The sequence below is a fragment of the Kryptolebias marmoratus genome, linkage group LG9 (genome assembly GCF_001649575.2).
Source record: "Kryptolebias marmoratus isolate JLee-2015 linkage group LG9, ASM164957v2, whole genome shotgun sequence".
Classification (NCBI taxonomy): domain Eukaryota; kingdom Metazoa; phylum Chordata; class Actinopteri; order Cyprinodontiformes; family Rivulidae; genus Kryptolebias; species Kryptolebias marmoratus.
Window position 1 is genome coordinate 28,558,155 of NC_051438.1, and position 26,693 is coordinate 28,584,847.

A 26,693-nucleotide genomic window follows, 5' to 3' on the forward strand; every position below is an offset into this window, starting at 1 on the left:
CCTCGTTTGGTTCTGGTTCTGGGGATGCAGAGCAGTCCAGAACCAGAAGATCTGAGGGGTCTAGACGGTTGGTACAGCGATAACAGATCTTTAATAAACCGTTCAGTGATTTATAAACTAACAACAGTATTTTAAAGTCTATTCTTTGAGCTACAGGGAGCCAGTGTAGGGACTTTAAAACTGGTGTTATGTGCTCTATCTTCCTGGTTTTAGTGTTGTTTTATTGTTGGTTTGTGAGATTTGCAAATCATCACATGTAATTTTATTAACATTTTACACAAGGTCCCGACTCTTTTGAAATTGAAGTTATACTTAATTTAGGCATTAGTGTATCTATATTGTCACCAATTCCAAAAGCCAAAGAGTATATATATAAAAAAGATAAAATTGAGCCATTCTTTAAGTTCCTTTTTATTGCACTGCAGCATTTTGGACTTCACTCATTTTAATTTCTAAATTTGAAGTAAAAACTCTCTCTCTGTGAGGCGCGGTGTATTGGACTGTGAAGCAGACGTAGTCACTCGTTAAATGTACTGTGATGTGCAGCATGTAAGCAGAAATACAGCACAAATGGATTTTTTCTTAAACAAAAAAACCTCTGAAACTGTGCTGTCCAAGCTAATAAGGTCACACGTCATGTTATTTCTTTGCTGTTAAAGGGTTCCAGTCGAACATGTAGACATAACTGAACCAAAACTCGACCATCACTCACTTCTAAGGCAGAACAGTTCGACTTGGCTGCTTGACGCAGAATGAGGTCAGCAGTCATGTTATTTCTGAAAATATAATGAGAAAAGAATCGGGAAGCAATCATCAAACAGGGGGAGACTTTTATTCACCGAGGTTCACCGGTTTCTTCATGTCTGACATTTCAGTTTCGCCTTGTCCCCGTCCTTATCTCTCACCATTTTCTTCCTTCTTTGTCCTCCTTTAGTGAGAACTCTGAGAGCTGTCCTGACGACAACCAGAGGAACAAAGCCAACTCTGACGAGGTACAGAACATTCACAGTCATGCTGCAAATCTACGAAATTACAGAAATTTGAATTCAAGGAACGTTTAAGTTATCAGGGGTAAAAGACTACAGAGTAAATGCCTTTGACAAATAGTTTAGGTCCATACAATAAGTTTAATCCGTACAATCTCAAAGTGTAAAACTTTAAACACAGGGCCTTCTCAGGGTTCCTCCTCGGCCCAAACGTCTATCAGTATCCTGGGTTGTCCTTCTTCCTGACTGTTGCCATGGTTTTCTTGTTGCCAGGACAACTGCCAGGTGTTTTACATCCACAACCTGCCGAGCAGGGTGACAGAGAACATGCTGAGGAAACGCTTCCAGGTTTTTGGCAACACGGAGGATTGCAAAGTCATCATCTGTAATGAGTAAGTGATCAGGTTGGGATTACTCGTTCCGAGCAGAGAAACAGAAAACATTCAAAGCACTACATGTAGGAAAAACAGTTTAACATCCAAACATAAAAAGCTACAGTTGCTCTCATGTTTGTCCTGACCTCAGATCTGTTGTTGGTCCTCAGGCTTTGCTACCAGCAAACACTCTTAAATGCTTGTGTTTACAGAATGAACTTCCCCACAGGGATGAATTAAATATGAAATATACAAGTCAAGAATTTAAAACCTGAACATTTGTTTGTGAAGTGGAGTCTGACTGTAGTTTTTACTTTAAACTTATTTTTGACATTTGTTCTGTTAAAGCAGATCCAGCATGAAAGAAACTCATCAAGATATGAAATCAAACATTTAACGTTCATACGTCAATTGATGCAGTTTGAAAAAGTTTAATTTTTCAAATATGTTGATGTGCAGTTCTAAAATGCAGGTATGCAATGTAAATCTGAATACTTTACTCAACAAATCTGAGTATAAGTACTGTTTTAATCCCAAACATTTCTTCCATGAATCATGTCATTGTTGATTCCTTTTCCACACGTAAATAAATGTTAGTTGGCAGCTGATCACAAATTTGGCTTCTATTTTTTTAAATTTAGGATCAATTATGTAAGAATAAAACTGTAGATTTTGTTTCTTACTTCATGTTTTTTATTTTTTTGACTGGTCTTCATGATTGCAACAAGTACCTTGAAATAGCTTTCAGAAGTTCAGGTTTTTTAGTCGTCTTGGATCATTTTCTGTCACCTCGGATGATTAAACAGGTTCTTTGTGTGTGTGTGTGGTTAAAGGGAGCGCTGTGGAGTGATAAAGATCCGCCAGCCGGGAGCTCAAAGACACTCGAGAGAACGTGAGACTGTTTTCCAGAACGGCCCTGCAGGTCTGAGGAGGCTGACAAGGAAACGCTACATAGATCTCGGTAATCAGACACACACCAATAATTACCAAATTACCATTACTTTTTTCTCTTCTCTGCGTTTTAATTTCCAACAAATATAAGAATATGAGCGAGCTATCAGTGGATCTGGCTTAGAAAAGTAGAAACTGCACATCATGAATCACAACATAAGATGCCCTTAATCCATGCTCTGCTGTTTTACTCTGAATGAGATCATAATTCACATGGAGGACAACTTTATTAAACAAAACATGAAACCAGCAATTAAGGTCATAAACTTGTCATTGTCCCCCTCCATGTATTCCTGTTTTGCTCCTATCCTCATCTGTTTTAGGACAAGGCTAAAACACTGCAGTACCAGGACCTTTTTAACCCAGTTGTGCCTGTTTGTTTCAGATGAGGCGGGCCCCGGCCCTGTCAAGAGTAAGTATGATGCACTGGACTTTGACACTCTGCTGAAGGAGGCCCAGAAGTCCCTGCACCGTTGACAGAACAGCCCTGCTGTCTGGCCCGCCTTAGAAAACTGCAGCAGAACCCTTCAAACAACACGGGTCTGCGCTCAGTACCTCCATGCAAGGCAACCTCACAAAATGTTTACATTTTTACTATTGGAATAAAGTAACAAGGACCTTGTTTTTTAAGTTTCTTTCACCGGAGGATACTGCTTAAAAACAAGGAAGTCACTGCAAAGTCCAGAAAGATTAATAGACAACAGTGGAAAAAAAAGGAATTTAAACAGCAATGGTACAACAGCAACAAACAATGATGAACAACAGTAACAACAAAGCTGCTTCCTGTCTGTAATGGTGACATCATTGCCCTGCCTTGGAAGAGTGGGCACGGGACCTGTAGCAAATTCTTGCTATCCCTGCGTTGCGTTGGTCGTTGTGATGTGTGCTCTTGCGTGTGCGTGTTCCCCGTTCTGTTTGTTTGTACAAAAAAAAAAAGGAGAAAAGAAACCCCTCCCCTCTATTCGATCTCAAGTGGTGAACCTGCAAGCTGTGTTTGCTTGTCCGGTCGTGTAACCAGGACTAAAAAAAAAAAAATGCTTTGTTTTAGCAAAAAATGTGGATGTTAACAGTTTTAAAGCCTACTGTGTGTGTGTTATGGACAAAGAACATAACAAAAAAACATTATTGTAATCAATGGATGACTGATAAAAGTTTACAAATGTAAAATGAAGAAAAAAAATCACATTTTCTTTTTGTAATTGTAGTGCTTCCTTGATTTGATCTATGCACTGTAAGGAGGTAAATGTCTCTTTTGTCCTCCGCTTTCCCCCTTTTAGCTCTTCTCTAATTCTGCCATGCTAACCGTTTAGCCTCTGCTACTGGCTGCTGTAGGCTCCGTTTAACAGATGCTTTCTACAGAGAAAATTTACTTTTCACGATTTATTTTAACAAAAAGAAAAAGTCCAGCTCTCCTTTAGCTTGGACCTTCTTTTCTTAGGACAGTGTACTTCTTATTACAAGGCTGGAACAAGTAAATAAATAGTTTTCAGTGGAAGTAGAATAAAAATATTAATCTAGGTTGATTGCTGCCTAGCTGTCAATAAATAACACAATTTGGAATGATAATAGAGATATGAGTTGGGCTGAAAACATATTAGGATTCATGATGGAAACAGGATAAAGTCAAAGTTATGGTTGAAATATTCATTAAATAAGTACCAAACTAGAACCAAACTTTTATTAGCTTGAGTTTATTAGGGAATCTTTAATGAGGGAAAAAAACAAAAAGTTTATTTGAATAAACTGGGCTGTGGAAGGTCATCAGGGGTAGCAGTGGTCGCCAACTGGAAACTGAGTTTTAAAGAAGCCGAAGGTCTCATCGGCCACATGTGAAGTCTGGCTTTAAGGCTGCACAGTATGAGAACATCTTACGATGTGCAAACATTATTGTTTAATATTGCAATGACAACATCAGTGATAGTAAACCCACATTCTCTTCTGTCATCACTATCATCTAAACCAGATGTTTGACTGACTAAATACATTATTAGCATGCAGAACATGAATGCATCGTACTTGAAATACAATGGTCTAAGATATATTGCAGTCCAAGCAATTTATTGCAATATTAATATAATGCTCACTGATGTTGGGATGACGATAAATTAGCAAAATATTGTGCAGCCCTAATTGGCCAAGTTTAATTTCTTGAATTACCGACCAGTAATTTCTTCTAGAAAACAAACTAGGCCAATATTTATTTAGGAATGAAAAAAGTTAGTTTCTTTGTGGTGAATAATTTCTTTCTGATGAGCGACCACCACTCATGTGGAGTCTAATCTGGTCACATCAGTTTGCTCCACAGCAGATGTTGCACACTTTCTGTTCAGCTTTTCAAAAGTTTGCTTCAAAGTTCCCTAATACTGTGACAAAATATCCTTTTTCTTACTTTAGATAAGTAATGACAAAACACCCTTTACCCAGAACTAGGAGCATTAAGATTTCTACCCTGCCTCTACGAAGAGGCTTAAACCAACTCTTCTTATTGTTTGCATTTGGACAAGCAAACCTAAAAACAGGGAAGTAAAGCTGGTAGGCACTTTAGATTAAACCCATCGCTTTAGCACTGTTCCAATCCAACCATCTTCCACATGAAGCTCAGTCATTACAGACAAAAGATTTGGATTTAAAGTCATCTGTTCGGAAAAAGGTTAGCAAAATGTTTGGTTTTAAAAGCACAAAAAAACACAAAATAACAATAACTTTCTTTCATAAACTATGTTTGAAGCTGGAAGGTTTTGTTGGTTTGAATGGAATGTATTTACCAATCTGAATGTAATCCTAGTTTTGTCACAAAGCTTCTGTTTGTCCAAAGATGGTGCAGCTTTTTGGTGCTTTAAAAAGGTGAACTTGCTTAGTCATCGGGTACCGGTTCCGACTCAAAGTGCAACCTGGGTAGCACCTAATTTACATTCCTGCTGCAGCCAGTAGCAGCATCCCCTGAAAAAAGGAGAGAGCCTGCAAAGCCTGCCAATCTGGTGGCAACAAACTGCCACCAATAACACAGCCAGGGAGCGAGCATGGGATCGGCTGATTAGAAACAAAGAGAGCTGAGAATCGGCTGAGAATCAGATTTCTCGTCTGGAATCAGATGAGCGTCTCTACCTCACATCTTTCCATCCCAGCTCCCCTTTGTTGTATTTCTCCATTCTCCTCCTCTTTTCATCACTTTTTGCAGTTTTTTTGAAAAATGTTCTCTTACTGTTTGTTGGCTTTTCATCTGATGGGAAGTTCTGGGCAGTATGAGAGATTTGTGTTAGATTTTTAAATTATTTTTTCGATATACTCTGACTCTCTACTAATAGGCTCCCTTCATAGGGAGAAGTCTCTTTCCTAGTCTGTCTTTCGCTTGCCTCATAACGGTTTTGGCGTACCCGTTTCCTGGAGTCTTAACGTTGTGTCCTTGTGTAACTGAATGTTTCGTCTTTGTCTCGTGTTGGACACTGCTGACTTGTGGGTCAAAGAGGGGCTGAACAGTGGTTTGGTGGCTGGTTGGTCCTTCAGTGTGCTTCACGGGGAAGATTTCAAATCTTCTCCAACTGCACTTGTTTTAACAGGACATGCCACTACTCCCTGATTTCCCTGCTCTCCTCCTCCTTGCCTGGGAAATTCAATAAAACTCAGCCTAACACTCTTGCTATCTTTCTCTCTCTCTTTCCCCATATATATATATATATATATATATATATATATATATATATATATATATATGTATATGTGGACTCTTTCTTTTTTGTCTCTGTGGGTTCAAGGCCTTGTTTTCTGCAGGTCTTTCCCAATCCTTGACAAAGTTCCTACGTTTTAGCAGAAAATCCCTCCTTCCCTCTCCTTTTTTCTTGTCTTTTCTATCTATCCCTCTTCCTTGTCAACAAACACACACACACACACACACACATAAAAAAATGAATGTTTACATCACTTGATTCTCCTTTGACTTTATTAGGAACGCACACTAAGTACAACGGCGCCTTATTCAGTACTTAGATTTAAGATAACAGCAAGTCTAGGAGGATGCACCTTCTCCAGGCTCACAGATGTCCAAAACTAACAAATACACTTTAGTGCTATACATACTGATTAAAACCAACATGTCACCTTTCAAAAAGGAAAAAAAAAGTTTAAACCAATTGTGAACAACTGAGTATTTGTGCTTAGTATGTATACTACTAAAAAGTGAGAGAATGTGCTGGTTTACATGTTAAAAAATAATATATGAATATATAATGTGTATATAGCACTATGCCTCATTGTAAACAAAATGTATTGTGTGTTTTTTTCTAATAATTAAAGGTGGTGGGTCACTCTTGATTACTAATAAGACAGGAGCTTTCAGGTCAGTTTTGTTTCAGTATGTTAATTTAGCTGAGTACAGGGAGGAAATGAAGGGAAAAATGACTTCATGAAAGTCCAACACAACACTGTAGCAAAGAAGACAAAAAAAGATCAATCTTTGAATATCACAAAAGAAGGTTGTATTTCCTTGACTTGCTTAAAATCTTTCTTTTTTTTTTTTTTTTTTTTTAAAAAGCAATTTCAGATGCAATACATAATAATCTTGAGAAAGCCTTTGTGAAGAACTGAGGTAATAATGTACAGCGCACTCGTGGTTGTTGAGCTTTGCCATGGGCAATCGTTAAGCTGCGGATTCAGTGGGATACTGTACTGTATGTTGACTGCCATTTAACAAAAAGCTGAAGAATGTGGTAAAGCAAATTGGTATATGGGGAAAAAGTTGTGTGAACATTTACACTGCACAAATCGTCCTTACTGGTGAAAATCTTCCCTGTATTTTCTTATTGTAAGCCATTGTAACTATATTATCGCCACATTTTGATGGTGCACAGATTTGGTTCAAATCTGAGTTGCTTTGAGCTCTTACTTTGCAGTAACAGCCAATAAGTAGAACCGTTTATCTCTGGTAAAGGAACGTGGCAGGGAGGTGTTGAAGAAAAGCTGGTTTGACCCCAGTAAAAACCGTCAAACAGTTGAAGTTGATGCTGTAGAAATCCTAGTGTCACTTCCTGGAAGGAGAAACAAAAACAGAAAAGAGCTTACATTTGTCTTCAGACTCTGTCAGACAATTAATGAATCCAGTTTTTCTCACCAATGACCAAAATTGAGTAGAAATCAGGAACATGCACTGTCCTTTCGTATGATCCAAACCCCGACCTTGAGACTGCACTATGCACTAGGGTTTCTACAGTGATGCTGCTGTGCCTGTGAGGGTACCTCTACTGTAAAGAGTCGAATTACATCCGAACTACCCCATTTCCATCATGGCAAGCCTTAAAAATCAATTGGGGGAAAACTAAGCTACCACTAGCTTTTATTATTACTGTTTAAGCTCCTTTCCAATCCAATGTGGTTTATTAATAAATAATTACTGACGTAATTAATACTTTTTTCAATAGCCATATTATAAAAAAAAGGTATATACATATATATGAATATATATTTGTGTGTTTGTGTAGATATCTAGATGATTATATACTTTCTTATAGAAAACTTTGATGTTGGTCATTCTCCACAGTGTTTTGAGAACACGTTGACACATTTCAATATTAATATCGCTGTCTATTTGGTCTAGGTCCTAGGTCAATGGGCAACATCTTTAAATAAATTAAAAAAAAAAAAAATCCAAAGGGATTTACACTCATAAGAATCCAATACCGTTCTTTCCACTCTTCATTTAAGAAAAATGGAAAACCATTAAACTTATTGGTAGGCAAGTTGACAAAAAAAAATAAATTAAAAATAAAAAAAGAACAATATAGAGCACGGTTCACCACAGTTCACAGGGAAATGTGAAGAGCTCTTAAGATTGAGTTTTAGATGTTATGTTTTTGATGCCATGGTGCACTAAAACTTGTTTAAATGTCACTCACGGTTTCTTCAACCTGTCTTGCCATAAAATCCGCCCCCGACAGGACAGAACAGGTGGAGTCAACTATATTACAACAGAAACGACAACGACACACTTATTAGGGACTGTAAACGGTCAAAATCTGCGATATGTGAGTGTTATTTTGTTTGATTTTTGGGTGACAAAGGGCATACGTTGTTTTTGTTGATTTTCATAACTATTGATTCGTCTATTTACATCTAATGACTATCAAATTCAAAATGATTTGTTTTCTCTCTTTTTTAACTTAGTTTTTGGTAAAACAAAAAAAGGTAAATACTGCTAGTGAGATTTTATATTTTTACATATGTTTGTTTCGTTTTGAGTTTCTTCTTTTTTATTTATATGCCACTTAGTTGGGATGTCTTTAAAGGGTGTGTTTTTTTTTTTCTTTGTTGTGTAATTTCATATGTCTTGAGAATGTGGAGACAAAGGCATTTCAGTATTTTTGAATTGTTAAAATCTAGTTTCATAGAAGCTAAAGTATCTGATGTTATAAATTATATTTTAATTCATGTAAATAGTTTAAAACTGAAGACAATGGCTTCCTTTTAAACTGAATACATTTCTCTTCAGAGATTGTTTACATTATGAAACTGTAGAGATGTGCTCCTCATATACTGTATAAAGTACATATATTCATTGATTTGCCTCCAAAAATAAAATCCTAATGAACAGTAATCTGTTGGTGTACGTGCTGATTTGTGAGAAAAGATAAAATACAAGAAATATTTCAAGATGTTGGTCAAATGTCAGGTGTGGTGGAGAGGGAGGCGAATCCAATCGGCAGACTCGTTCTGAGCTAATTTCTTATAAATAAAAGATTTTTATTATTTATGTGACAGAGAGGGGGTTTATCATTTAAGAGGAAACAATGTATTAGAACAAGCAAAAAGAGTTTTTGTTTATCAGTGTGTGGAGGAGATTTATGAGTGATGAGATAAAAAAAGTTCAAATATAAACCAGCTTAAAAAGGAGCTTATTGGGAAATATAATGTAAGATGAGTGATTCAAAGACCAATAATGCTATTGATGATATAAAATGTTTAAATACTTGTATATTTAAAGATGAAAATGTGAGGTTTAAATCATGTAATGTGAAAATAATTTTAAGTTTATTTGGAGATTCAAATGTTTGTAAGTTGATGAGTCTGAGAGGGGCAGGAAATTATAAGATCTTGTATCTTCTATCTGCTCCTTTTCGAACAGATAATGTAAGATTGCTTGTCAATATTTTTTTCCTTGCTTATATTTATTTTGTCTTTTTGAAAGAAAGAAAGAAAACCAAAAACAAAAGCTGACGTGGCAGCGAAACAAAACCCAAAGCAGCCAAAAAAAAAGCCCAAGAGGAAAGACATGAGGGGAACCAAAAGCAAAAACAAGCCCGCGAGAAAATGGACCGGGTTTTAAAAGCAGAGGGTCATTAGGGGAAGTGGGTGCAGGTGAGTGATTACTAACGAGGAGCAGGTGGAGATGGGCGTGGCAGGTAATCAGGTGACTGACTGATGACAGGAACACAAGAAACAGAAACTATACAAAGATAAAACATGAAAACAATAAACTCAATACAAAAGAAACTCAAAGAACCAAAACAAAACCCAAATCCTGACATCAATAAGTTCAAATTATAGTTAAATGTATAAAAAGCTTGAATAAATTACATTTAATTTAATTTTTCCCCTGAAAAAAGATGACTTCAAAGAGCAACACGACTCTAATAAAAAGATCAAAGCAAACATTTCTAACAATTTTTCAATATTGCAGATTTCTGCCTTAAATTTGTTGTTATCTCTAAATATATTCAGTTTTCAGCTAACTTTAACCAGATTAGAGAAAATGGTTCAGTTGTTAGGGGTTTTCCCCTCAAATGTGGATTTATACACTGCAGTTCCTGGAATAAATCTTAAGGAAAGCATTAAAGCACCCTCGTTCCTTTAAACATTATTTCATTTCTGACCCAAACAAAACTTCATCACAACATGCAGCTCGACAGGAACTGTGTGGTTTGACTTTGCCGAGCAGCATATTGTTTTAAATAAAATAAATCTTTAAAAAAAAACTGTAAAAGAAAATTCCCCTTTAGATAAAAATGAGATTTTAAGCGAGATAACTGAGCTGGGCTCATTTCAAGCTGCAAACATTAAAGTTTTACTTCGTCACTTACTTAACTAAACTGGTATTTTTATATCTTTAACTTTTCTGGGTTTTTTTACACAATTTTAAATGAAAAAAAATAAAATAAAACAAGCATTGACTTCAGCTTTCAGAGGCCTTTGTTAGCATAATAAATCTTAAAGTTCACGATTGTACCTGTTCAGAAAAACAATGAACATGAATGATTTGTTAGGAAAAGTTGCATAAAAATACATTCTTCTCTCTAAAGAACAACGCAGCTCAGTTTAAGTTTACAAAGCTGTGGAAAAACAAAAACAGAGTAACATCAAAAGCACCTTATAGCGTCTGTCAGAGGTAGAAGGATGATGATTTGGGTCTCTGAAGATTGGTCCTAAACTCTGAGATCCAACAGGATAATCTGGGGATTCCACAACATCAAACCTACAGCAGAATGGTTGAAAAAAAAAAGAATCAAGGTGTTGCAATAAAAACAAATCTTTGCAAATCTCAGTAAAGAAAGACAAGTGGGCCAAAATTCCTCCACAACCATGTGAGACCCCGATGAAGCTCTACAGAACATGATTATTTCAAGATGTTGCTGCTATAGATGCATGTTCTGAGCAGATTTTAATTTTAATAAACTGTATCTGGGTTTTAGTTTGGTCTTCAGTAGTTGATGACAGTTGATGACTCTTTGAGCTCAAGGAGGATGCCATGTCCTCTGATGTTGTTGGATCACTTGCAAAGTTAGAATGTGAAAGCAGATGATTGTTAGCATGCTATTAGCATGTGATGTGGGGCCGGAGCCTTTTTACGATGCAGCAGGGTTCAGCTTCATAACACCGTGTATGTCTTCACACAGTTAACAACATCCTATTAACAGGCTGCTGGCAATTTTCCGCCTGGCTAGACTGAATCATGTCACCGACTGTACTGATGATGTGTGTGCACAGAACATCACTACACCAGCAATGCAGCACTGATGGTCTCTGGTCAGCAAAAACTCAGAGAATATCAACAATAATGTTGGAAGGGACAGGTGAGTGTAACCGTTTTGTATAATTACACAAAATGTATATATTTTTCGTTATTTGCATTGTTCTTATACCTGACTGTGAATATCTTTGAAAACTATTATTGTTGTGGCTCAGTGTCTTTAAGAGCCCTCCTCTTCATTCTTCTTTTGTGGTATTACTGTTAAACTGTTTGCACCCCTTAGGCCCTCCCCTTTTGTCATCCAGTTACTTATAAATTGATTGAGTTAACTTTCGTTTTGTGTAGGATTTGGAGCGGGCGGCCAATAACATGATGGTTTTCTGTTCATTATTCTTGTCAGGTATGTCATTTAAAAGTTTATTTTGTCTATTTTGAAAGTTATGTGACATGTTGCCAGTCACACCAACGTTCATTAAATAAAACCAGCACAACGCAGAAAAGATCCTGTTACATGAGCATCAACCTGAGATGGAGGAAAACACAAGGTAAAGAAGGAAAAGTGTGCTAACAGGAGAGAAACAATATTTACTTCTGCAGACCCTGAACTCGAAAGGACTGTCAGTGCAACAGCAGAAGGTGTTGTCATTTCCAGAGACGAGGATTTTGTCCTGATTGGCTGTCGAAGTCCTGGTCGAGAGCACTGTGATCATCTTCAGCTAAAGAAAAAGCGCAACACAGGAGATGATTACAAAGCAAATCTGTGTTAAACACATAAATGAAAATTATTTTACATAAGGCTACACACTAAAAACCACACAATTTGTACCCCGGAGTTGGGTTAAATTTGGTCTGAGCCAACCCTGGGCAGTTTTATCTCAGCAGGCTTGAGTTATCAGGTTTATTCAGCAAGTTTTCTACCCAAAAATCAGGTAATTTAATATGTTAAACTGGAGGTACTAAAACGTTGGGTTGTTAGGTAATCACAACATGGGTTGGTGCTAACCGCTATTAGCATCAGCTAGCTAGCACCATTTAATGTTATTTAAGATTCCAAACTCAGTCTAGTTATTAACAAAGCCAACCATATCTTACAAGTTACCTTTACTTATGACATCTTAAAGCAGAAGTCCAGTCAGGTCCATTTGGTTCACTTCTGTCCTGTGAAGAATTGTGTGGCTCTTCTCTGAACCAAACACTTGGTCAAAGTTTTTAACTCATTATTTGGTCAAACTAACCCAACAACTCTAATCCAGCAAACGAGTTATCAAAATAACCCAGCGGTTCTGAGTGTGTGGAAACAGAAAACTTTGCTCGTATCAACAACAGCATCTCCTCAGATTCTGGCAGATCGAAGGACATCCTGAGAGAAATGTTTCACTTTTCAGCTGACAAACCGACGGGTGGGTTCATATTTTTGTTTCCTTCTCCTCCTTCTGGCCACAAGACTCCAGAAGTAAGATGAAAGCCTTTAAAGCATCGGTGTGACAGATGTTAGTGACGATGGAAGCAGCTGACTGATACAGCTAGCTGTTGCTGCATTTCAATTTTCTTCTTATGACGAGGTCGCAAATTTGCTTTTCAAAGCAGACAGTGTTAAAGTTGTTAAAATGTTGTTAAAATAACTCCAACACAATCACAAATCAAGGAGGAGTTTTTAAGATATTCCTCTCGAAAATTTTATGAATGTGTTTAAATGTAAATCACAAATAAAAGTCTTGTTAAAACAGCTGATTAGAAAAATATTAACCTTTAAATGTGGTGAGTGTTCAGCCGAAGGCAGAGGAGATTAGAAATCATCCTGTCAGCCGTTTCCTGCCCTGCTGTCCTCTGTCTGCTTGTTACTGGGGGGTAGTCGTGACTGCAGCAAAGAGAAGCTGCTCTGCAGTGCAGTTATCTCACACAAAAAGCTTCAGCGGAACAGACAGGAACACCAAAAGGAAAACACAAACCTCATCACTTCACCTGTCATGGCCTCTCATGCTGCTCTTCAAAATCAATCAATATTCTAAAACAAGTTAAGCAAAAGGCAAAGGCAAACCAAACAAACCTCCTATTTACTTATTTAATTTCTCTGTCTTGCTTAAAACCTCCTAAAGCAACCAGTGATGGAAGTCCAAATCTGAAGTTGTTGATATTTAGGCCTCTTAAGTCTAAAATGGATCTGATTTCAAATGTAGAAGTCTAATAAATTGTCAACATCTGGCAGAAAGTGAGCTGCAATGCATTATGACAGAAACTCCAGGTGTTTTGTTTTTAGCTCTGTAGCTCTTCAGGGTGATAATGTGCTCCACACAAACACAATAAACCCTGAGAGACCTGCTGCAACACCTGCCACCTGACGGGTAATTTGTATCCAGGCACGGAAAAATGAGCTGCTCTACATAAGCAGAAACCCTGGGAAACACATTCATACAACTGGTTGGCAAACAATGTTTATTATAAACTAAAAAAAATAATACCACAGCTTTTGGTATTTCAGAGAACATGCCCAAATATTTTCACCATTTTTAATGTATTCACTACATATAAGGCTTCATTTTAATGATTATTAAGCATAGAATTTAAAACTATGCATCAAAATCATTACTGTGAAGAGGAGAGGTTGATGAAGGGTAATAAAAACCAATTAACAGTGTTACAGAGTCAGATTAGACCCTTATCAGTTGGGGACCAAACATACAATTAAGACATTTAATGTCCACCAAAGTACAACTAATATTTCCTGACTAATTTTGACTAACTGTGAATGAAGATATATAATTATAAAACTCCTCATCCAAAGAATTTGACATTTTCTTTGGCTGGTTTCTACTCTCAGTTATATAACAAACTTTACAAATATTTTAGGTAAAACAGTAGACCTATTTTTTCTTTAAGAGCAGAATGATCTTTGTTTCTTGTCCTGAAAATAGACACAATAAGCTTTAGCCTTGTGCTGCAGCCAGTCAACAGGAAACATTTCTCTGCTAGATGAAAAATGGATTCAACTGAATGTCAGGAAATTGCGGCAGCAAATCTCACGCCATCTGTAAAAAGATGAAAGGAAAAAAAAGAGGATTGTGCTACAACAATCTTAAAATCCACAAAAAACAACTTCAGTAACAAGACTGAAGGTTTTTCTATAGATCTATGAGACAAACATGGTCAGAATTAAAAATTTATTTAAAAAAAAGGTCTGAAGAATCATTTAAAAATAAAATCAAAGTGGACTCACTGCTGTGAAGAGTGACTGAATGCAGATTTTTAAAGGCCTTTTAGTTTTTTAAACAGTAACAGCTGAAAAAAGACTAAATGAAATTAGTATATTTGAACGTAACACATGTTATTCTGTGGTTTTATTCCCAGTTATGATGTTGTCTTGTTGTTCATCGTTCTTTATTGCTCGTTAAGTTTCACTGATGTTGTTAGGCTGCAATATTAATATTTATCTTCACCCCAGATAACAAATATGAAACTGTAACCTGATTAAATGTCATTATGTGTTTGTAAGGGACGTGTTTCCTGCTGCTTATAAATCATATTAAACCAATAACATCCTGGAGCGCTTCGGGGGGATTTTAGTCCTGAGGCAGCAGCGGCGTTCTTCCACCGATCGGATGCAGGCAGATTCAGAGTTTTACCGTTTGGTGCACACGTCCTTTATGATGCTCGAGTTGTTGGATAATCCTTTTAATCTGTCCTCATGAGACACACTGACCCTGCCATCTGCAGTCATTAGACCTGTTCGGACTATTCTTACTGTAAATAAGAGTTTAAGACATTTTAAATATGTTTTAATTTTACAATCTCATGATAAAAGCAGTTATTCAATCTGCTATAAAAGGGAAGTCATTTATATTTGGTGTCATGACTGGTTGACCTTTGTTTCCTCATCACAACCTCTCAGGTGTAACGAACAGAGCATCTTTATTGATGACTTTAAGTCAGGAATAGTTTTAAAATAAAAAGCCCAGCTCTCCTTAAATAAATGCATATCACCCACTACCTTTCATGTCAGAGTTTTTAACTGGAACCATTTTGGTGAAACCTTGAAAATAACACGTCTTATGTCATATTGCACTTCCGGAGTGAATCAGCTGTTAATTTTGGCTCAATATCTGTTAAATTATCTGAGTTGCAGCCATTTCTGCGTTGGATAATGTTGATTAGCTGTGGCAGCCATCTTGAATCTGGTTGACTCCAAAAGGTAATCAGCTGCAGATGTACGTACAATGATTATTTTCTGCAAGCTTTATTTACATTTGTCCAGTGGCTCATGAGATATTTCTCTAACAGACAGACCCATTATTGCCCACTTGTTGCCTTCTGGCGGGGGACAGTAAGGGAGGATTTGGGATGGAGGTGGGTTGCCAGGTTTTTGCAGAAGTAGAAGAAGTATGCAGGAAAAGCGGTTTAAACCGAGCACTGTTTTTGACTGAATGGATTAAAGACAAACAGCTGATCTGATCAGCTTCATGTAACAAATATTGAAGCCAAACTGAACTTTGTGACCAGTTTAATTCTGTAGATCCTCTGAATGGCATTAGCTTAGCCACCAGCACTTCTGTAAGGAACATTTCTTATAAAAAAAATACACCCTTAGTCTCAGAGACTCCAGGGTTTTGTCTTTTTACAGCTGGAAATGTTCATGCTTGTAGGATTAAACAGTTTTTTTTCTTTTGTTTTTCCAAAAAGCTTTTAGTCGGTGCTGATTCAGATGCATGTTGATAACTTTGCACCTCTTTCCTGCAGTTTTGATTTTTTCCGTAACCACACATTTTTGCTGACAGTTTTGTCATCACAACTTTATGTTTCTGATGTGTGATTACAGGCCTGACATTTTTATTTCCCTCTATATTTGTCTCTTTCTTTTACTCCCCATATTTTGCTTCAGCCTCCTCACTTCAGATGGATGCCTTTCCTGAGACAAGTTTTCCCAAGTGGCTCTACGGTCTTGCTCAAAGGGGAATTGCTCATTTGCATTTAAATTGTGACATTTAATTTACGACACCCATAACAGCAACAAGTGAAAGATTACTTGATCGTGTAGCCAACAGACAACCAAGCAAAGATTTACAAATTCTTGACAGGATCTGGGATAGAAAATATGTGAGTAAATTTTCAAGAAAACATACAACCCCATTTCTAACAAAATGGTACATTGTGTAAAATGTAGAATTATCGGATTTGCCAAGCTCATAAACCCATATTTTATTTACAATGGACCACAATAAACATATCAAATGTCAAAACTAAGAAATTGCCCCATATTTTAAAAAGGGTAATATTGATTTCGATGGCAACAACACATCTCACAAAAGTTGAAGTGGGCAACAAAAGGCTGTAAAAGCAAGTGGTACAAATAAGAAACAGCTGGAGGAGCATTTTGCAACTAGTTAGGATAACTGGCAACAGGTCAGAAAGAGGACTGGGTGTAAAAAGAGCATTTTAGTGTCTGATTGTCCCAGAAGTAAAGATGGGCAGAGGTTCACCAGTCTGGTAAAAACTGTGTCCAAAATAATGGAACAATTTCAGAACAATGTTCCTCAAGAAAAAATTAGGAAGATTTTGAATATCACATTATCTACAGTTCATAATAGATCAAAGGTCAAAGGTCAAGGCTGGTTCTGGTTCTGGTTCTGGTTCTGCTCAGGAACACTGTCTGTAAACACAGTTCACCGTGCCATCCACAAACGCTGCTTAAAGCTCTATCAGGCAAAGAAGAAGCCAGATGTGAACAGATGTGTCTCCTCTGGACCAAAGAGGAGAACTGTTCTGAGGTCAGCCTGCCTCTCTGATGGTATGGGGGTGCATTAGTGTCATGTCTAGACAAAGGCACCATCAATGCAGAACCGTATATACAGGTTTTGGAACAACATAAGCTGTCATCCAGCAAAAAAGACCCAGGACTGTTGAACAGCTGGAACCCTCCATCAAACCAGAATGGGGCAACAGTCGCTCTAAAACCTCCAGCAGCTGCTCTCCTCAGGTCCAGATGTTTACAGACTGATGGGAGAAGAAGAGGAGATGCTGCACACCTTTTCTTAAATGATACAATTTCTTGGTTTAAAAATGTATGATGTTTACTGTGTTCCATTGCATTTTGTTTTATTTACATTTTAAACAATGCCCCAACTATTTTAGAACTGGGTTTGTACAGTGCATCAGTGGTGAAGTTCAGTTTAACAACCTAAGAACTAATTCACCAAAAATACAACCTAAAATGCAAACAGAGATAAAAGGGATTTTAAGGATCACTGCAAATAAAAGTAAATGTTTATTGCATCTGTAGATATACAGTGCGCCCAACCTTTGACACTGTTAAAAATTTAGATTTTCACGAGAGCATTAGCAGCTGTTCTGAAATGTGTTGCTGTGGCAAGAAATGCAAACGAGTCAAGTGACTTTCTCTGCTTGGAAACTGCAGCCAGCCCATGCATAGTAGGCCTATAAATAGTCTTGCATTACTCTCCACTGTGGTTTATAGGCAGCCTGCACTGCAGTCACGACTGCCCCCAAACACAGCCAGAATGAGGCTACGGCAGCTGCTCTCCCCCTACCTTCCTCTGTCTGCAGTCACGGGATGTTCCTGCGTCAGAGCCAGGCTTTACAAGCTCTGCTGATCATCACAACCGTATACGGTAATCCTTTGAGCTCCCTGCACACCCTTACATCATGGAGAATTACGTCACACACCGGTGACGACACACTTCAAATTCTGTATCCTCTCTGCTATTATGAACCTCCAGCATGAGGGAGGGAGGCAGAAAGATGGGTGTGATGAATTTAGCTCATGAACTGCCCCCCTGTGGAGGATCCAGTAGCAATCAGTTTTCATTATCCTGCTCTGGCGTCATGTTGTGTTTTGTAACAGTGTTATATATGGCTGTAGGTGGGCGCATTAACTTAAGTTTGCTCACACTAACCAAAGTAAATAGTGCAGCTGGCAGATATTTACTGTGCAGGATGTATATCATGCACCCAATTCTGAAAACATTAATGTTGCTTAAAATGGAAATAAAACAGAATGCAAAGATTTATAAATTTAATAAACTCATACTGTATTCACAATGGAACATCATAAACATATTAAATGGTAAAGCCAAGAAAATGATCCATGTTTTGGAAAAAAATAAGGCAATTTTGCAGCAACACCTCTAAACATGTTGGTACAGGGCCAAGTTTCCATACTGTGAAGTATCCCCTCTTCTCCTAACCCCTTCACAGTCCCCACAAAAATGCCTATATTGCTCATATTAATGTTCTCTGAGCTAAAGCATTTTAATATTTTATTCAGCTAGTTTACAGATGTGTAATTAGAAAAGCTTGATTATGAAACAAAAAGCTTTGCAGTTTTCCTTTGATGTGACTTTCATCAGGTCTGAAGATACAATTCAAACCAGATTATTCAATTATATCTTTATTTTAGATTTAAATGGTAATGTTTCTGACCTTATAAGAGAAAACAGGATTTGTGTTTCATGATAATCTCCTAAGAATGTGCCTCTCTCTGTCCTCAGGCTGAACTGCTGTCAGTTAACATGAAATTATTTCCAGGTCAAAATACATCTGGGTTAAAGCAGCAGAGCAAAATGTTGCTTCAGAAAACCTTGAGTCATGTCTTAATTAAATTACATTAAAAATGTTATTTTATAAATCTTTACTCATATGTGTCATCTAAAATAGTTTCTCCTGAGAGCAGAAGTAAAATCAGTTTCAACCAAACCCACGTTTTGTTTTATGGGTTTAATAATCCATCCACCACAGAAACATTTGTTTGGTAAATGTAAGTCAAGGTCTGGAGACAAGCAGTTATTTAACAACAAAAGAGGCTTACAGACTTTTGTAGAATCAGTTGTTGGTTTTCTGCATGAAATTAGGGTTTACAACCCAAAAAAACTCTTTTATTTGTAAAGTAATTCTGCACATAACGCTTGGCAAGAAGTCTTTTGATGCTGTCATCCAAATACCTGCTGGGTTTTGTTTCACTAAATTTTCCAAACTGATGTTCTGAAATTCGACAGAACAGGTTACCAGGAACAGATTAAGATCCACAAGAACTTATTTTTTATTTGTTTTCAGACACTATTTTCCATGAAGAAGACAAACATGCTTCATGAACGTTATGACAGTGATTTTCTGAAGCTTTGTAAATAACTAAATAAAACTTAAAAGTCTGCAAAGATCTGGTTGTTGTTTGTTAATTTATTGTTTCCAAAGTAGCACTTTTAACTTCACAGCTTTCCTAATTTTGGTTGTTGTTTACTTTCAGTCACTGTTTGGAAGCATGCATCTTTCTGAACCTGCTGTGAACAAATCTAAATTTCTGCATTTGCACATTAAAATTCACGGGAGCTCCTTCTTCTCTCTGCTGCACATCTAAGCTGGAGTGAAGCAGTCGGTTCTCGATGATCAACTAAAGATAAATGTTTAAATCAGGAGCAGAAATGCTGCTTGGTATATTTTACAAACATATCTTTTATGCAAAACAATAAAACTGCCGCTTAAATTTTCTGCTATAAAGACAGAAGCTAATGCAGTCGGGTGTAATTTACACAACAAGCTAATGCGTAAAATGTGGAGACATGCACATTTACTGTAAATATCAGATGTTTACCAACTTCTGTCCTAAAAAAGGAGTCCAGCTAAACTGCTCCAACTACCCTTTCCTTTTGTCAATATAATCAAAAAATGACTCAGGTTTGGTCAAAGTTAAATGAGTTAATTAAGAGGAGCGACAGAGCCCTGCATTAGACTGTAGTAAACAAGATAACACTAAGGTTTATACAATGTGAAACTGGCTATAAACTTTGATTTATCCTGTCAAAGTGATGGCAGTCAGTGCCACAGTTCTTAATGTGGAAATATTTATATTTGCTGCTTAATGCATCATGATGGTGGACTGCAACACAAAACTGACTCCAGCCCAAAGAGGCAGAAATTATTTTATTATACAGTTCAATCAGTCAAACAATGCTGAAAAGCTGAATCAAACTAGAAAAACAGTGACTGAACATCATTTGCAGCTTTTATCTATTTTACAGCTTGTTTCAATCCTTCACAATAAAAGTCTCTAAAACATATAATGAGCACAGACTTCCAAATACTGTCAACACTCCTGGTGGTCAACGCTGCAGTATCTGTTTTACTGAATAATGTAAGCTACTTTTACAAGCCTTGGATGTTTAGAGACATTTTTTAAGGGTTAGCACTCAGTGTATTTGTTTCAGATTCTTATTCTGAAAGATTAAAACAAGTTTCTGCTGCAGCAGCAGTAAAATAAAAACACTCCTCAGTCTGGTTCAGCTAAAATACTGCATCTTATTTTGTAGTTAACCCAGTAAAAGGGCACCCATAACCCTTAGATATGATAATAATAGCCTAATAAGAAATGAAACAAATAAAGTTAGGTTCAGGAGCACAGCAGGGCTTTTTTTCCAACATTGTGATTTTTTTTTAAAATAAATTTTATACTTTAATCTCAAAACTTATAAACAAAACAACCTTCCTTCTCAGTTATTTTTTTTTTCTTTTTAATGATCCTAATATGTTGTTGTAAATGTCCCTACAGCTCTGTGATCATTTCCAAAAGGAAGCTGGGAACGTAAGACAAAAAAACTCATTTCAAGATCCATCTTTCCTGTCCTAAATGTGGACATTTAGACAAGGAAAGAAAAAATACTTTAGTAGCTGACTCATATATTAGATCTTTTTGATTCTCACAAACACCTGAACATACCAGAAAGCCCTGCTGAGCTAAAGAGAAAACATCCCACATGGTAGAAAAAAGAAAGAAAGTTGCTTCAAGATGTGAAGTTTCAATTTGCACCTGACAGAGACAGCTTATTGAAAGGAGAAATGACCTTTCAGTGAGATGGATTTTTCAGGTGTGAGCTCAGAAATCCCACAGAAGATTAAAAAGAGCCCGTGCTGCAGACCCCGACCCTGCAGCCGGCGCAGCGGGTGTCTAACTGAGAACACAAGTCTTTGACTGCGAAGCACTCGCAGCTGAAGGAAGGAAGGCAAGAAGGGAGAAGAAACTTGGATCATTTTTATAGCAGAGGCAACACATTTTTATTCAAAAGTGTCTCAAACTAAAGTTTTAAAACCTGCGTGTGTGAATATTTATCTCGGAGCCTCGTACCTTGTTTAGCTGCTGCAGCTATCTGAGCTGCTTCCTCCTTGGCTTTTTTAGCTTCCTCGAGGGCAGCCAGTTTGGCTTCGTGCTGCTCCTTCAGAGCGTTCCACTCCTTCCTGTTGTTCAGCAGACGGTCCAGCATGGGGGTGATCTCTACGTGAAAACGACTGAACTCCTGCGGAACAAAGACAGGAGGAACCAAATACGAAACTGAACTTTTATCAGTTACTAGATGTTGTAAAATCAGCAGTTTAGGTTCATGCAACTCTGCAAAATTTACCTTTTGAAAAAAGAAAGCATGGCATGTCTTAGTAAACACAAACTGCAGCTGGTTTGTTAAATGTCTGACCTTATACACAAAAGAGCAGACGAAGTCGATGAAACCACACTGGAGCTTTGGCAGGTCATCTGCTTTGTTCCTGTCCATCATTGGCTGAAGAAAGACAAGTAAACACATTAGACCGTCCATTCGATGTGGGCGAGCTGGTGAAAATCTGCAGAGGTCACAAGTCCATCACAGGACCACAGAGACAACCAACTATTCACACCTGGGGACAATTTAGAGTTACCAAATAATCTAACATGCATGATTATAAACATGAGATTTAAAACCAAACCAACATCATTAAACCAAACAATATTCGGCTCATTTTTACTGTGGAGACAAATCTTATAGATCACAGAATCACCACAGGATCTCCTTCTAACTACAGCTTCAGAAGTAAACTAACTAACTTCCACATGTTAATGCAGTGGTTCTCAAACTGCGGGACGGGACTCCTGAGGGGACGCAGGGTTGTTACAGAAGGGGCGCACGAGAACTAGTTTTATTTAACTTTAATTTCTGAGCCTAAAAAGCTAATGTTTAGAGGTTGTTGTCACTCAGACTGGTTTTTGTGACGGACATAAGAGACGAGCTGCATGCTGGGCGGGATATAAGGAGTGAGGTCAACAAACCCATGACCTGAGAAAAAGTGACGAGGAGTGGAGAGGGAAGAGTTTTCTCTCTTTATGAAGGAAAAGTTTGTCATCTGGAGGAGCTTTGAATCAGGGATGGGACCTGAGCAGGACGTTCACTGTATGTGCCTGTTGTTGTCCCAAATCAGGACATGAATCAGCGTGGAAGGAAAAGAAAAAGGCTTCTTCAAAACAAAAAAAGAGATGGGACCTCACAGATGTGCTTCCCACAAACAAACACCCTCCTAAACCTGCAGAGCTGAAGCTGTAAGAGCTGCAGAGGCTGAGCCAACATCAGATTAAACCCTGCGGACTAAGGATGGGATGTCACTCACACTCATATGTGTGAGAAGGGAGGCGAGTGAATACTGTTGACAATACAGAGTATATTCAGTTATTATCGGATGTTTTTTAAGCTACAGCACATTCAGAATATGAAAAAAAGCTGTAATGTCAGTTAATATTGGACTTCTGTTTAGAATCATTAAACAACTTTTCTCTGAAGCAGCATTTAGAAAATCTGTTTTTTTACTATTTCTGTTTTTTAAGTATGTGGGTGTTTGAAGGAATAAATTCTGTTTTCAGCATTCAGTTTGCTCTTTTTCAGTATATAAAAAAAACAACTTAAATGAATCGTGTAAAGTAAATTGGTCCTTTTTTGCAGCCATGCTCAAACCCTGCTAAAAAGATATTTGAGCAGCACACAGATCCTGTGGAAAGCTCACGCTGACACCAGTTGTAAGTAAAATTACTCGCCCACATTTCTTGATAAAAAGCGCCTGACAGCCTCTCCGCAATGAGTCACTGAATCCACTGCTGGAAAAGTACAAACTGATCAAAATGAAAAGTTTTCCCTGCTGACAGCTGCTGTTAAACTCGGAGGTGAAACAGTGTAGGACGGTTTTCTCGCACTTCAAGCGTCTGAAGGACGCCGGGGAAGGAAAGCGAGCGAGACGCGGAGCGCCGGGGAGGGGAGGGCTGGCCGGGTCAAGGCCACAGCGACCCATCTTTCTGAATCAGTGCTCCACATAATGGCTTCTCCTCTGCTCAACACTGCCGCCACAGGGAATTGAATCTGTCTTTTCATTTTGTTTTCCAACTGGGTTTCTGTTCTCGTCGCATCCTTGCAGAGCCTTTTCTTACTGTAATTACTCAGAGTGCTCCCTTCTTCCTGGCTCTCAAAAGTTCTTCAAAATGGACCAAAAATAAAACGGAAAAAACTCGTGTTTGAGCCAATCTTAAAAAAATTATCCATGAGTGGCTCTTACTGTTTTTTATTGTTGTTTTTGGCTCCAAATACAAAATAACATTCAAAAGGATTAAACTTTATAACATTCTTTTCATGTGAAATAAAGACATTTTAAATATTTTTCTAAAAAGCTCCACAGAGTGCTTTTATTTTTATTTGTTTACAAGTAGCCCTTTTTGTTTTACTAAAGCAAAAAGTTGTGTTTGCAACAGTTTATTACTGAAAACAACTTAAAGAAGGTCCCAACAATTCTTCTAATCCTTTGGCTACAGGATAAAAGTCAAATTTATTCAAATTATTGTTGATTAAATCACCTATGATTCAACTTGACAAATCCATTCTTGTAGTTTTATTATTTTACATAATATACATTCTATGTAACATAAAATAAAAGTTAAAATTCACTTTTCTAACCTACATATAAAAAAATTAAAATTTTAAATTTTTTTTATTAAGCATTGTTTTCTTGTTTGTCAGCCTTTTTGATGCTCAAATAAAAGTCTTTTTTTGCACACAATGTGTTAATTAGTAATAAGTTATAATAGTTTAAAAAAATCTAAAACTAAAAGATAAGACGGTAAAAAAATTGTCAAAGTTGGTGGTGTCTGTTTCCTGTGTGACAGCTCCACATTACTTGAGGTTTTAGACTTTGAAATTAAATAATCTAAACAAAATAACTTCTTCAAGCAACGCATTCAGCTCTGACAGAGTCAGTAGTTCCTTCTTTATAGAGTTTCGACTCTAAAAATGAGGAATTAATAATGATTAAAAAGAATATAAAGATTATACAGGTGATTTAGTTTTAAAGTCCGAACATGTCCTCGTCAGGAGCAGGCACCGTCACCACCGTCACGTTATCTGAACATTACATATTGCCTAACATGGCTCACTAACCCATTAATCTAATCTATGACACACTCCTCAGGTCATTTGTCACAAGACTGAGAAACATTTTGACTTTTCACAGCAGGAAAAGCTCATTAATCATGGCTCCGTTCCTTTTTCAGAACAGTAAACCTCAACCTTTAAACAGCAGCAGAAAATCAGCAGTAAAATCTTGCATTTTTCTGATGGGAAATGATTTTAAAACAGAAAATTTGCCTGTTCTTACAATGGGTTGCTGCTCCAGAACTGTCCTCTCCAGGTCTCCCTGCTCCCAGAACTCTGCAGCCACAGACAGCGCCACCTACAGGATGAGACAGCATTTCAGCTTTTAGTTTAAGAATTATGCACTGCGGGACATCGAAGCACTTAATGCACCCAGACAAAGAACTGAAAACATCTCAATCACTTGTTAGGGTAAGGAATTTTGAGTTCGGACAAGAAATTGTCCACAGACGGATGGACGGGGCCATACCATAATACATCCCATCATAAGACAATCGTAACAATCGTTCTTTAAGCTTTTACAATGTTCAATAAATGAGCGGTACTGACGAATCACAAGGAAGTTTTGATATTTGTGTGATGATGAAATGAAAGCCTGTTTTGTCTTTTCTCTCAAACCAAAAAAAAAGAAAAGCAGAGCAGTGTGAGAGCTGTTGAATATTTAAATTCTGTATTCACGGCGGAAAGCTCATTTTTTGAAAGAGTTAGTCATCAAGCCAGTTCTGAGGGAACAATAGCTGCGAGGCCTGTGCAGAACGTCACCCAGAATTGAATGAAAAGTATAAAATATCACCCATTAAAATGTCAGCAGAGTTTCTTACACGGAGCAGAACAACTCAAGATTTTCTCTTCACATATCATAAAACAGGCGAGACAATGAAAGGGAAAAAAATGGTTTGGATGAAGCCTAGCCTATGATCATTCAGAATAAATTACACGGTTCTGGTTGAGTTAATGCAGATTTTTAACAAAACCTATACATTATAATAATCTCTGTTCTGTGATTCATTCCTGCTATGAATTCATTATTTATTCACAATAACATGCAACCTCTGGTGTTTTGTAAAGCTTGGAAAAGAAAGTGTAAATGACCCCAAAGTGATGATAAAAATACATTTATTTCATTTTAAACGATCTAATTTAAGTAATTGTCCTTTGTAAATCCATTAAATTTATGCATTATTCTTGAAATTGCTCGAACCATTCAGCTGTTGTGTGTGCATACAGATTAGAAGCAGGTGCTACTGAAAATAAACATTTCACCAGACAATTACAGTCAGATGAAAGGTAAAAAATGACTACGGAGAACTGGTTATCAAACTGCCAGATATGCTCGCTGTTCATAATGACCTGGTGATGCTTAATAGTAATGTGTATAATACATGCTTCATTAAAATAAGATGCTGTGCTTGGCAGGTGGTGATGAGGGTATTAAAAAGCAGCAGGTTTCTTTGATGCATGAGGTCATCAGGAACGCTGCTGAGATAAATGGAATCACTGACAAAACGCCATTTGTTGCCCACTTTATCTTTGGTTTTCACACAAGCTCCACCTCAGTGTGTTTGAATGCAGTGAACAGATAAATGAGGCTAAAGTGCCACCGTCTAAAGGACCTTTTTCAAAGATTCTGCATGAACCTACTTTGCTCTGGATCTCCCATGGTTTGGCGATGGCAGAAAGATCGCAGGCAGTCATCATCATAGCCCTGAAAATACAACACATGGCTGCCATCTGCTTGTCTCTGTCAGCTGTCTTCGTGCACATCTACCATCTACCTACATGACAATCTCTTTGCGAGTGGTCTCCAGCATCATGTATTTGGTCCAATCATTCCAGTTCTCGTAGGTCTTGGACTGGTCCACAATTTTCTGGAACATGGTTCTCTTCCTGCACAGAAACAAACAACACTGAAGAACCTCTCATTTATTTGGCAATGCACTTGTCAGTCCCTCCAGGATTTCGGGGGCCTTTTTTGTGATTTTTTTTTTTTTTTACTAAAATCAATAAACAACCATAACTTTTAATATATAAACCAAAAATCCTTCCTAGTTTTGTAAGATAATTCCAAACAAACATTGACATTCTCAAAAGGTGCTTTATTTGAGAACTTTGATAGCTTCTAAACTGACATTCATGAGCATTTCTGGATTGTCCCTGGTCTGCAGCTCTCCTCACATGTTTTGCAGACACAAAGTGTTTGTCGATGCGTTTATGTTCC

General features: G+C 37.4%; 2 protein-coding genes and 1 long non-coding RNA gene across 9 annotated transcripts in view; 1 reads left to right on the forward strand and 2 right to left on the reverse strand.

The window, feature by feature from the left end:
• The window catches only part of ppargc1b (peroxisome proliferator-activated receptor gamma, coactivator 1 beta), a 90,424-nt gene extending 81,530 nt beyond the window's left edge, over positions 1–8,894 (forward strand). Inside the window, exons 9-12 of the mRNA XM_017429756.3 lie at positions 935–992; positions 1,260–1,378; positions 2,194–2,321; positions 2,697–8,894. Of these exons, the coding sequence (XP_017285245.1) occupies positions 935–992; positions 1,260–1,378; positions 2,194–2,321; positions 2,697–2,788 (397 nt within the window). The 3' untranslated portion in view covers positions 2,789–8,894. The remainder of the gene's footprint in view (positions 1–934; positions 993–1,259; positions 1,379–2,193; positions 2,322–2,696) is intronic.
• A 1,194-nt stretch (positions 8,895–10,088) lies between these two features.
• LOC119617327 lies at positions 10,089–17,996 on the reverse strand. Of its 2 annotated transcripts, none has more exons than XR_005233561.1 (3): positions 17,804–17,996; positions 11,854–11,980; positions 10,089–10,769 (listed from the first exon to the last, which is right to left on the reverse strand). It is a non-coding gene; the product is annotated as an uncharacterized LOC119617327 (long non-coding RNA). The 2 variants fall into 2 exon arrangements; XR_005233560.1 differs by lacking the exon at positions 17,804–17,996 and adding an exon at positions 13,012–14,408.
• A 2,178-nt stretch (positions 17,997–20,174) lies between these two features.
• pde6a (phosphodiesterase 6A, cGMP-specific, rod, alpha) overlaps positions 20,175–26,693 on the reverse strand; it is a 22,412-nt gene continuing 15,893 nt past the window's right edge. For 5 of the 6 annotated variants that reach the window (XM_017429735.3, XM_037977402.1, XM_037977401.1 and 2 more), the window contains exons 20-25: positions 26,255–26,362; positions 26,117–26,180; positions 24,699–24,773; positions 21,731–21,814; positions 21,388–21,556; positions 21,211–21,251 (exon numbers count right to left, since the gene is read on the reverse strand). In XM_017429735.3, the coding sequence (XP_017285224.1) occupies positions 21,211–21,251; positions 21,388–21,556; positions 21,731–21,814; positions 24,699–24,773; positions 26,117–26,180; positions 26,255–26,362 (541 nt within the window). Of the gene's footprint in view, positions 21,252–21,387; positions 21,557–21,730; positions 21,815–24,698; positions 24,774–26,116; positions 26,181–26,254; positions 26,363–26,693 lie in introns of all 6 variants that reach the window. The other variant, XM_025008957.2, reaches the window with a different exon arrangement.